This window comes from Orycteropus afer, unplaced genomic scaffold (genome assembly GCF_000298275.1).
Source record: "Orycteropus afer afer isolate SDZICR_OR568_19922 unplaced genomic scaffold, OryAfe1.0 scaffold00015, whole genome shotgun sequence".
Lineage (NCBI taxonomy): Eukaryota > Metazoa > Chordata > Mammalia > Tubulidentata > Orycteropodidae > Orycteropus > Orycteropus afer.
In genome coordinates, this window is record NW_006921602.1 from 14,164,880 (window position 1) to 14,177,306 (window position 12,427).

At 39.4% G+C, this 12,427-nt stretch overlaps 1 protein-coding gene across 1 annotated transcript in view; it reads right to left on the reverse strand.

Annotated features, from left to right (window-relative positions):
* The window catches only part of TLN2 (talin 2), a 278,945-nt gene that overhangs the window by 192,938 nt on the left and 73,580 nt on the right, over positions 1–12,427 (reverse strand). Inside the window, exons 20-24 of the mRNA XM_007958215.2 lie at positions 11,029–11,157; positions 9,540–9,653; positions 7,131–7,244; positions 4,341–4,475; positions 1,560–1,688 (exon numbers count right to left, since the gene is read on the reverse strand). Coding sequence (XP_007956406.1) covers positions 1,560–1,688; positions 4,341–4,475; positions 7,131–7,244; positions 9,540–9,653; positions 11,029–11,157 — 621 coding nt within the window. The remainder of the gene's footprint in view (positions 1–1,559; positions 1,689–4,340; positions 4,476–7,130; positions 7,245–9,539; positions 9,654–11,028; positions 11,158–12,427) is intronic.

Below are 12,427 nucleotides of genomic sequence, written 5' to 3' on the forward strand. Positions count from 1 at the left end.
TTTTTTTTTTTTAATTACATGGTTGTTCCTCCATTCTAACTGATCATTTGTTTTATGCAAAGGCAGAATCCATGTCATGCCATCTCTCTTGGGCTCCCAGCAGTCCAGGAGTTTGCAAGGAGACATCTGGACCACTTTGCAAAGCTGCTGGGCCAGGAGCCAATCCTGATTCTAGTACTAGCTTAGTTATCACTAGTTAGTTAGTTATCACTAACCTTAGTTAAGGGACTTAACATTTCTGTGCTTGAGTTTCCTCATCTTTACAATTAGGGATAACTTGCCTATTTAGAAGGAGCTCTGATGGCACACTGGTTAAATCATTCAGCTGCTAACCAAAGGTCTACAGTTTGAACCTACCAGCTGCTCTGCAGGAGAAAGATGAGGTAGTCTGCTTCTATAAAGATATACAGCCTTGGAAACCCTATTGGTGTAGTTCTACTCTGTCCTATAGGACCACTATGAGTTGGAATTGACTCAATGGCAGTAGGTTTGGATTTGTTCGGTTTGCTTATTTAGCAAATATTTTCTCATTAATTTCTATGTACAGTTCTATGGAGAATTAGATCCCCCTGAAGTCTTTTTATATCTTAAAACTCTTTAGTTCATCCAAAGAGCAGAATTAGTTATGGATGATCAAGGGTTTTGGAGTTCTTTAGACCTGGATTCAAATGCTGGTTCTGGGAAAAACAGTGACAACCTCTGTCCTCCTGTTTTCTCAGCTATAAAACAACATGAATAAAATTTGCTCATAAGGTTACTATCAGGATAAACTAGACTGTGTGTGGTATTTAGTGCAGTGTTTAATAATAGATGCTTAGTAAGTGGTAGTATTTTATTAGCAATGATCATGAATGTGGGAAAGGAGGTACATAACAGTGAGAAGAATTTGTAATACTTTAGTTAAAAAAAATGCAAAAAACCCTGAAATAAGCACCAGGAGGTATCGTATTATGATCAAACTAGATCTCTTGTCCCATAATTCCACTTGAAATCGTGTACCTTTATACCATATTAAAGTGTTTTGCTATTGACAATCCCAGTGCTGGGCATTAAGTAAATGTTTTTAAAAACATGACTGTTAAATATATTCTGGGCTTATCACTTCACTGACAATTACTTCAGAGATAAAGTATATAGATATACAGAGATAAGACTTGTGAGAAAATAAGGCCCACAGCAAGGTTATGATATAGTTGGCTCTAGAAATCAGAACTCCTAGTTCCAAACCTAGTTCCTCCAGCTGCACTGTGAACTCTGCAGAGAAAGGCTGCAGGATGAGCCTCAAACACTAGTATTTGCCTTATTTATGAAGAAGTGGGATAAATATTAATCAACCTCTATTCATTCTCAGCCAAACCCTAGGAAAACTCGAAGAGAACAAGAACTAGAGTCCCCCAGGGTGATCTCTATCTCAATGTAGTTCTAAAGAAATGTGGATCTCCTAGTATTTTGCATTCAAAATATTTCAAATTCATGCGCACAAAACCTTTCTTCTAAAAATACCTCAATGTGAACTTAACTAAAGGTAGAACCCACCCCCCAGCTGACTAAAGTCTTACTGTTTCCCCCGGAAGTGGCTTCAGCTGACTCTCCACGGCAGCCATCTTGGCATCTTGCAGTTCATTCTTAAGTGTCTGCACAGTGTTCAGAGCTGAATCAATTTCCATAGGACCACAGGCTTCATGGGCCTGCAAAAAGAGTTGGGGATATTGTACAATGTCTGCTTGGAAAAAGGTTTCGACATTTTGCAGCATATGAAATGCCACTCTGGATATACCCAAAGATTCTCCAAATTTAGTAGTGGAAGGCAAGAGTAGAAATAAGAGGTCAAAGTCATTCTCATTCAGGAACTTAGTCCTGACTTCCCTACATAATCAATTACGTATGTCTCCTAACTAGATTTCTTTAAAATCTCCTTGAAACTATTTTTATCTGGCATGCATTTGCCTCTCAGACTAAGAGGACCTTTTGTTTGCTTTGTCTGGATTCTAGAGACAGGGCACCCATCAAGCACAGCATGAGCACACATACAGGCTTGGGAAGCATGTGCTAAGTGGAAGAATGAATCCAGGGCTCTGGGACAAGTCTGGATCAGCTGTAAAAACTCTCTTTACAAATTTCTTGATTACATTTATCTTTTCATATATAAGATTATAAAAACTTTCTCCTTAGTAATTTGTTCTAAGAATTATCTTTTCATATATAAGATTACAAAAACTTTCTCCTTAGTAATTATGTTCTAAGAATTATCTTTTCATATATAAGATTATAAAAACTTTCTTCTTAGTAATTTGTTCTAAGAAAACTAACTCATTTTCTTGATTATTTAGAACACTGGTTTCCAAATGCTTTGACTACACCCCTCCATTCCACACATTACTCAATTATATATACATACAACTATTTAGCAGTATATTTAATACTTAATTTTAATTTCTTTCCTTCTCAAGATAATTATGACAGCAGCAGCAGCAAATACTAATTGAGCAATTTCTATGTGCCAGTTTTACTATAGAAGTAACCTGAAGCACAGAGAAGGTAACTAATGTGACCAGGTCACTGAAGTGGTCAATGGCAGAGCCAGAAATTAAATGTATGCCGTCTGATTCCAGAACCTAAACTCTTACCCTTACACACACACACACACACACACAAATTTTTAACACTCTCAGTGTCTTCCTGCACCCAATGGACAGTCTTGCTTGACAGCCTAGTTGGGGTTTATTGTTCTAGAGAGATTGTTTAATACTTGTAGGTGTCTAAGTCTCAAAGAGGAAATTGGTTAAAGTGTAGATGTTCAGGCTCTATAATAGAGAAAATGACTTGGTTGCTTGGAAGCAAAACTCAGGACACTGCCTTCTAATAAGCACCCTCAAATGATTCTGGTGCAGATGGCCCCAGGACCTTCTGTGTAGAAACACAGATGAAAAGTCTCTTTTATTGCACCAAGTCTATAGCTCTACAAATTTTCTGTGGCTAGGTAGCACGTGGCATATATAATATTTCACTTTTTATTGTAGTTTGGGTGAAAGTTTATAGAAGAAAGTAGTTTTCCATTGAACAATTCATACACATTTTGTTTCATGCCATTGGTTGTAATCCCTTCAATGTAACAGCATTCTTCCCACTTCCTCCCTGGGTTCCCCTTTTCCTTTTGTCCTTCTTACCTTCCCTTTCCTATCTTGTGAACTTTGTTTTCGGGCAAATGTTGCCCTTTTGGTCTTGTGTGGTTGATTGTACTAAGGAATACATTCCTCCCTGGTGGTGTTATTCACTTTATAAGCCTGTCTATTGTTTGGCTGAAAGCTGATCTTTGGGTTTGTGTTGAATTCCAGGTCTGAAGTGTGTCTAAGGGCCACAGTCTCAGAGGTTATACAGCTCATATTAAGAATCCAGATCATATTCTACCTTCTCTCCTTGTCTATATATGAGGCTGCTGGTTTTCAAAAAAGGATTGGTACAGTGAGGGAAAACTGATCCATGCTAATACTGCATCAAACAGTGTACTAATGAGGTTTTTTTGGGTAATTAATCATTTCCAAAGAGAGAAACTCACTTAATCCTTAATTCTGTTCTATTGAGGACCATAAAAGGTGAATATTCCCCAGTTAGATAAGAAAACCTTTCAGGGCAATTCAAAAGGTTAATAGACATGACCCCCAAAAGTAGATATACTGCCTAAATAATTTGTTATTAAGTTCACAAGATGATACCTAGAAGATCTGCTCACTTATTTTGTTCTGCAATTTACCTGGCACCAATCTGATGACTAAAAGCCTCCTCCAAAAGTTGGGAAAATGGATCAGTTTTAGCATGGGATGAGGGGGAAGAATGTGATCTAAAGTAATTTAACAAAAGTCATCTGTAACTAGAAGGTGATAACTAAGTCTAAGAGGTAATGGCTAAAAGTGCTAGAAGCTAGTCCACATTGTAGGGTTTATTTATTTATTTTTTCTCATTGTGATTTGGGTGCAAATATATACAAAGCAGACTCATTTTACTCTCAACAGTTCATGCTCATTTGATTTCACAGACATGATTACAATCCCCAACCATAAAAAACTTCTCCCTGTGCCTTTCTTATCTATGTATTCCTATCTGTCCGGCTTTCCCTCTATGTGAATGCTGCCCCTCTGATGTCTCATGGCTGACTATACTCCACATAGTTTTAAGCCAATCCACAAGGGCATCTTCAACGATCATGTACATGGATAGATAACTCTGCCAAGAAACATGTCCAGAAATGTTCAGGCCCTGGGTGGGACCTAGTCCACATCAGCACCAAGAAATTAAAACCTCCGTCCCTCATAAGCTAACTGCTCAGACAAGGTTCCACTTGCCTTCTGTGAGGCGGTACGTAGTTCTGCCAAGCTGGTAGCGAGGTTCTTGGCACATTGGCTCAGCTGCATGGCTGCAGCCTGGTCACTCACAGTGGGCACTGCAGCTTTGGCAGAGGACACCATCTTGCTTCCAGGCTGTAGAGAGAAGAACAGAAAGTAAAATGGCTCCTGGGCAGCAAGGGTCGGAAGAGCAGAGTCCCAAATAGCAAATGCTGCCATGTCAGACAAAACTAATTTTGTTTGTTTATATATATATGTATATGTATAAAGGAATATTAAAGCTATCTACTTTCCCTCATAAAACTGTCATCCCAAATTAGATATTCTAGGGCAGTGCATTCTAGGAATTTTTTTTTTTTTTCCCAAAAAAAGATGCATGCGGGGTGAGGCAGGCAAAATTGGGACGGTTGCTTGAAATTTTCATTTTAACAGGTTTCAAAGAGAGTGTCTTACTGAATAGGATTTCTTTGTATATCTAGGAATAGTTGTTAATCTTTTTCAGAAATAGACCCCATAGACTGTTTACAAAAATACAGACAAAACGAATTAAATAAAATAACCTTATATCCCACAACCCAAAATGATTTCACCACATATGGATGTCTCTGTGTGTGTGTGTGTGTGTGTATTCAATTTTCAAAAACTAGGTCATATTACTTATTCTGTTTTACAATCACCTTGTTTTCCATATTCTATCTTTTTAATAGCTATATAGTATTCCATATGTATATCTGCTCAGATTTCCCAACCTCCTATGGCTGGGAATGTTTTCATTTTTTTCCCTCAAATAAAATAAATAACTGCATAATAAACACTTTTAGAGCTAAAACCTTGTACACATTCACAATTTTCTTTGAATAAATGTTTAGAAGTAGAATTTATGGATCAAACAGTATACACAGTTTTAAGGCTTTTAATACATGCCATAAAACTATTGTTTAGTAAAGTCATAACAAATTAAGTACTAAATCATAATATTAAAGACAAAGCTAATATTTTAATACCCCAAAGAATTTATGAGAATTGATTAAAAACAACAACAAAAAAAACAGCTTTTGAGTATGTGAGAAGCATGAACAGATAACACAAGAAAAACAAATGAAACATGAAAAATGTTCATCATTGTGAAAATCAAAGAAATGCAAACTATATAAAAATAAAATACTTAATTCTCCATCTTGGAAAAGATATACTAAAAAAGTGCTTTCCATAGACTGCTGGCATAAATTTAGATTCATTTCAGCCTTGCAGAAGGGCAATTTTACAGCACATCGGTTGAAAGTTTAAAATGCATATACAATTTTTTATATGGCAATGCCATTTCTATTTATTTTTAACCCTGATGTTTCTACAATAGCAAAATTAAAAAGGACAAGAGAAAAGGAAAAACAAAACAAGGAGAGAGTGGAACCAGGAGCATGTGTACACTGGTCTATACCACAGCCCTGCCAGCCACACTGGTCTATACTACAGCCCTGCCAGCAGTAAGGGCAATACAACTGTTAGAGGCTTTCTAATCACTCAAATGAAAAGAAAAACACCTTGTACAATCCACAATTCCCAATGCCCAAAAGATAAAAATGAGCTGGTTGCAATTCTATTTCTAGACATTTATTCTAAGGAAATAATTCAAGAAGGGAACAAAATTTGAGCATACATTAAAAAAAAAAAAAAATTATCACATCACAGATGGTTTATGTTGACAAAAATTAAATATTTCATTTTACTCAAAATAATAAGCGCTCATAAATTCTGATTTAAAAGAATGTATATAGGTTGGGCAATCTACTTCCGTAGTGATAACGCCTTGGAAACCCAAGGAGGGGTCACTATGAGTCAGATCCAACTCCATGGCAGTGAGTTTGGTATATAAAGACATGTATGTGTATATGCAGCTCACATCAAAACTTTCAGGGTATATATCTGCATCTTGCAGCTAAGGTACTTAGAAAATCAACCAGGTTGAATTAGAAAGTGATGAAGAAGAGAATCTCCTAATTAGACAAAAGGATTATGAGATACAGGTAGGCAAAAAGTGCTGATAAAGCAGAGAGATATGAATACAACAAGCCTGTAAAAAGGGTTCTTATTTTATTCAATTACCTTAAAATGAATCCCTCACCCCCACAAAGTCTGACAATACTTAACTAATTATACAAATTGCCACAGAGAACAATCACATCATTGGAGGAGATGAGCTGATCGCTTATTTTTTTCCTAGTCCACGAATAGTAGCATCAGGTATTCTGGAAACTAGCAAACCTAAAGCAATAACTAATACTAAGGTGGGGGAGCTCTGATAGCATAGTGGCTAAGGCACTTGACTGCTAACCAGAAGGCTGGCGGTTCAAACCCACCAGCCACTCCTCGGAAGGAAGGTTGGGCATTCCTACTTCCGTAGTGATACTGCCTCGGAAACCCAAGGAGGGGTCGCTATGAGTCAGGGCTGACTCGACGGCACATAACAACAACAACAACAAGGTGTTCATCACAACTTGCAGTTTATTATATGTTTTCTCTCTTAGAGGAGAAATAAGTATGATACTCCTGAGAAAAATGGGTAATGTGCTGTCTCCCTGGGCAATTTCCGTACATATTAGCATTTCCCTTTGCCAAGCTAAATCTACCTCTCCTGAAACTGGAAATATGAAGAGAAGGGCTTCAAGGTCTGCTTTATGCACAGACTTTGCTAAAGCTATGGGATTCGTCAGTTCCTCTTTGGAAGCATAAAGGGACCCCCTAACCAGTTCAGGGTTCTGAGAATAACCAAAGCAAATGCTTCTGTGTTACCTGGAGAAAGTTCTGGCTGGAGATGATGAGGGCCAGCTGGGCACTGAGGTCTTCTGCTTGGGCTTGGCTCCCTCTCACCCCCTGGACCAGCTGAGGTATATGATCAGCTACTGCCTAAAAAGTAAGGAAAATTACTTGGTAATTAGTATAGCAGATTTACCAAATGAGAGTGGAAAATGGCCCAAGGTGATGTATGTTTTAGGTATGCTATTCTACTTCTGAAAAATCAGCCATTTGAAACCCTAAGGAACAGTTCTACTCTGACATACATGGGGTCATCATGGGGTGGAAGTGATTCCAGGGCAACTTGTTGTTGTTGTTTGCCATCAAGTTGGACCCAACTCATAGTGACCATTCCTTGGGTTTCTGAGGCAGTATCACTGTGGAAGTAGATTGCCCAACCTTCCTTCCAAGGAGTGGCTGGTGGGTTTGAACCTCCAGCCTTCTGGTTAGCAGTCAGATGCCTTATGCACTATGCTATCAGAGCTCCTCCAGGGCAACTAGTGGTTATGTATTCTAGGGCAATGCTTGTCCTAGGCCTTGGATTTACTCAGTATGGTTAGGCAGCCAAACTCTAAACCAAACTCACTGCTGTTGAATCATTTTCTGATTCATAGTGACCCCTCCTTGGGTTTCCAAGGCAATATCACTATGAAGTAGATTGCCCAATCTTCCTTCCCAGGAGTGGCTGGTAGGTTTGAACTGCCATCCTTCTGGTTAGTAGTCAAGTGCCTCAGGCACTCAGCCACCAGAGCCAAGTGCTTATAAACCCTGAATCTTATTCACTTGGTACTTTTCTCCTACACAGACTCTACCCTATGGTTCTAAAGGTCCCAAGAGACCTGGCAGAAGACGATTCTCCATAAATAGGCCTTTAATGATTTTCTCAGTAGCAATTCAACACCAGCTTGGTTCATTAAGATTTCAAACTTGGAAACAAAGACTGAAAATTCATAGATGATTAAACAAAATTATATGGTTCTATGATCAGAAGAAAGTGAGAGAAATGCTCAATGATGAGCATATCTAAGTGCTTCGGTTTCTCACTTTGTAGACATACATCCTGTGCCTCCTGCTCCTCTCTCTCCTTTCAAAGTAGCACCTCTCATTTCTCAAACAGGATAACCCAAAGCCTGGGGTAAATGATAGAGAACCACCATTCCCTGAGGCACAACTACATTAAAGGAACCCTTTGCCATGTCACCTTAGGAGATGGACCTTCAATGGTTTCTTCCACATTTCTCCTCTGTGTCTGGGACATTTATCATAAGGAATTGGACCAGGCTTTCAAAAGTCACAGCACAGTGGCCATCATCACTGACACCAACTGCATCCTGGCCTGGTAACACATTTTCCTCGGGATTCCCTGAAAGCAGTCCTCCCACAGCAGGGGCCTGACTCTGTACAGTATCCAAGGACAGGGGTCCAGGGCCTCTTGCATTGCTCAGGCTTTTCTACTCGAGCAGACTCACTTCTCAACAAGGGAGCTGGCCCTGGAAAACCCAGATTCAGGACTGGAGGGCTCTGGGATATTCCTCTCAGAAGAAAAGTCTTTTCTTAAGTAGAAGCAGTGACACCCCTCACATGTGAATCATCAACTTCAGAGGAGATATGGAGACTGAGAAACAGGCAAATAACTTCCCAAAACTCAATCTCAATTAAATATGCCTCTTCACCTAGCTCCCAACACCAACTGCAAATAACTTTCAGGAGACTGCAGTCAGACATACTGCCAACATGTGGGCAATGGCTACTCAATTAAATTTTGTGTCTGGCACAATTAACATATCTCTTGAAAGAGGTCCCAGGGCCCTTAAAGAAAGTGGCACAAGGCTGTTTACTGCACCCTTTATAGGAATCCAGCCTCAACGTAACACCTCCCTGATCAATGCCCATGTCACAGAACAGAGAAAAAAGGGCAACAATAGAAAACACCAAGGTATCAAAGTCACTGAGGCCAGACAGGATGAAATAAATTCTCCAGGTGTAATCAGTGGACAGCAGGAAATTAAACTCTGTTCCAAGAGTAAAGACTGATTGTGGAGACCTGGCTCTCAAAGGGAGAAAAGCACTCTGGAAACTCAATGCTTCATTACTATTTTAGAGCCTGAAAATGGCCTCATCATTGATCCTCTCTGATTTGGTCTCTCAAAAAAAAAAAAAAAAAAAAGAAAAGAATCTGGACAAAGGAAAGGGCAATGCTGAAAAACATTCAAACTCTCTCTCCAAACTCAGGCCCTGCACTTAGTTGACAAAAAGCAGATGTGTGTGCACCTGGAACATGGGAGGTGGTACAAACTGGATTAGGGGACTGGATGGTCTGTATTAACCAAATTACCAGGGCACCTGGCCTTCTAATGCTATCACATTATCTATAGCAGATTAGCTCTTGGTCAGCCGAAACCTCACCTTGCAGCTCTGGACCAGCTGCTGTTGGGCTGCAGGGTTCTTGTTGGAAATGGCAGCATTCTGAGAGGCCGCGATGGTCTGTGTGGCTGCAGCTGCAGCCTGCTTGGCTGCAACCTAGAAAGGAGGGAGAGAGAGAGACACTCAGGGTTTGTATAGGCACAAGTATCTCCGTCACTTCCATTAAAGGTCTGCCACTGGTTTGCTGCACTGAAGGCAGCTCATTCATGTGAGGAAGAACTCCAGGAACAGACTCTGACTTCTAAAAAATCACAAATGATTCTTATCTTTGCTTGGTTTACATTCTGTGGGACAAGTGACAAAGACAGCCATGTCTGAAAGCTGAAGGGCCCACGTTCATTTATCTTTTTTTTTAAAAAGAAAAGGAATGATTCCAAGGCTATGATGGCACTGATAAGCAACACTAGGTCTGGATGTTTTCAGGGGGAAAAATCACCCACAAGAAGCAGAGGCTGCTCTCTGGGTCAAGTACAAATACTGGGGGGCTCACACCTTATACAATATAAGGAATTTTGGTTCAGAAATACACAGAAATATACCCTCTGGAGTGATTAATCAGGCTTTTTCTCTCATGTGCTTCCAAGAACAAAAACACCAATTTTCTTCCAGAATAGGGCTGACTGATGGAGGAGGATTCTTCATTAAAGAGGCAAGTTCTCAGTCCCTAACCCACCAAATTTTAATGTTACGGTCTCCTTATACATTCATGATAGAAATGCTATTATCTTATAGTCTGGGCCTATTCCTATTGTCAATTTTTTTTTTTCTTTTTTGTGAGGAGGAGTGGGGATAATGTTCTAAAAATGACAGAAAGTATTTCCTTTAACCTATACCCATCCATCCGACCCTGATTCCCCATCTCTAGTCTTCCAAACTTCCTATTTCCTATGGGATGCCTGGAAAAGTCATTGCCTCCAACAAAATAGATATACTTTCAGCTAAAGGTACTTCCTGAACTGCACATCTTTTAATGCAAAATAACCAATGATTCAATCAATCGTGTGTCCTCTAAAGAAAATTCTGAATTCTATTCCTGAATATCAAACCCATTAAGAATTTTAGCTTCATAGAGGTTCCATGAAGCTAGAACTGGAACAATTCCAACACTTGTGACAATGCTTTTATTATACTTAAATTAGAAACTATGTGGCTAACCTTGATTTTAAACCATACCAAAACCAAACCCACTGCCATCGAGTTGATTCCACTCATAGCAATGCTACAGGACAGAGCAGAAATGCCCCAGAGGGTTTCCAAGGCTGTAAACGTTTACAGTAGCAGATTGTCTCATCTTTCTCCCATGCAGCAGCTGGTGGGTTCAACTTGCCAACCTTTTGGTTATAAGCTGAGTGCATTAACCAATGCATAGCTTTCTTTATATGAGCATCACTTCATTAATTCAGTTTTTCCTTTTTCAAATAAGTCTTTCCAACTTAAGTGGACATTCTAGAACACCAGTCTCTTTGCTGACCTCCAGTCGGTTGACGATTTTTTTCTTAATAGCATTCTGGGCAGCGGCGTTGGTTGCCACTCGAAGACCTTCAGCAGCTTCTCTCAGCCTTTGCTGCTGGTCCTCATTCTCTGGGTTGGCTGCAGCCCCCTGTAATTGTGAAAATAAAGATCCCAAAAGATCCAGGGTATAGCATGCCCCAGATACTGAATTTATGCTTTCCATTTCACTTTTTTCTTCCTAGTGATAGAAAGGATTTAGAAGGGAAAGCTAAATGTAGCAAGCAATATCTTTATAATAAAGATGTTTCCTCTTACAACAAAATATATCTGCAAGGGGATGTTTCAAAATAGTATCACTAAACAGTAGTAATCCAGTGGTAATTATAAAACACCTGAGATCCTAGCCTTGGTCATCAATACAAATTAAGGTTTGGTCAGAAATCCATGGTTTAAACAAAATGAAGCTAAATCTGCTCTCCACCCCCAACAAATCTCTCAGGGAGAATAATTTTAATTGGCATGAAAGACATGTGAAAGATTCTCCTTCCCTGTAGCATTGGTAAATGTGAAAGGGCTAAGATTCTAATATAAACTCGTGGGCTGGGATGGAGGAAGCAGGGGGAAGGTACAGGAACGCCACCCAAAATGATGATGAGGAAATGTTAAACAAACAAAGTACATGTCTAGTTATCATTCCTAGAGAACCTGAGTTGAAAACAGAATAGAGTTGGTACTGAATTGTGGGAGAAACTTATGCGTGTCACCCGGCAGGGAAGGAGGGCGACACACACAGACCATGGGCACACCTTCCCCCTTCAAACTCCATGGCCCTTTCCTATATGGCCCTAGTTTAAAGTGTCTTAGGAATCCAAGAGAATTTTAGTTAGATGGGTGGAATTTTCAAGCAACGTGAACTAGGGGGAGGATATAATTTTATTCCACCGTAATTCAACAAAGACTTCAAGTACCTTTAACCTTTATCTGCCACTTGCAATCAAGACTTTTCTCAGAGTGTCTAGCAGTCTTGTGACAAGTGCTTGATGTGTATAGACTGAGTTTCTTACCATGACCACTTTAGGGCAATAATATTTGCTCATAAGGCAAAGAATACAGATAGCAGAAGAAAATAGGCCAATTAAGCAAAAATTAATTTTCTGGAAGTCTAAATTATCCAAATGGCCTATTTGCTAAATATATCAATTTACAATAAACTATTTCTTTTCATTATTTTTAAGACATTATCAATTCATATTAAAAATAAGGAAAAGAAATAGTTTATTGTAAATTTTAAGACACTATCAATTCATAATTGGAAGAGCAGGAGAAAGGGGTAAAACCTAGTCACTAGTGCTCAGAGGGCTCCCTTGTTACCCTCCCAAGAGGGACCGGGTCTCCGGGAGCAAGGTAAGCACGGGCGG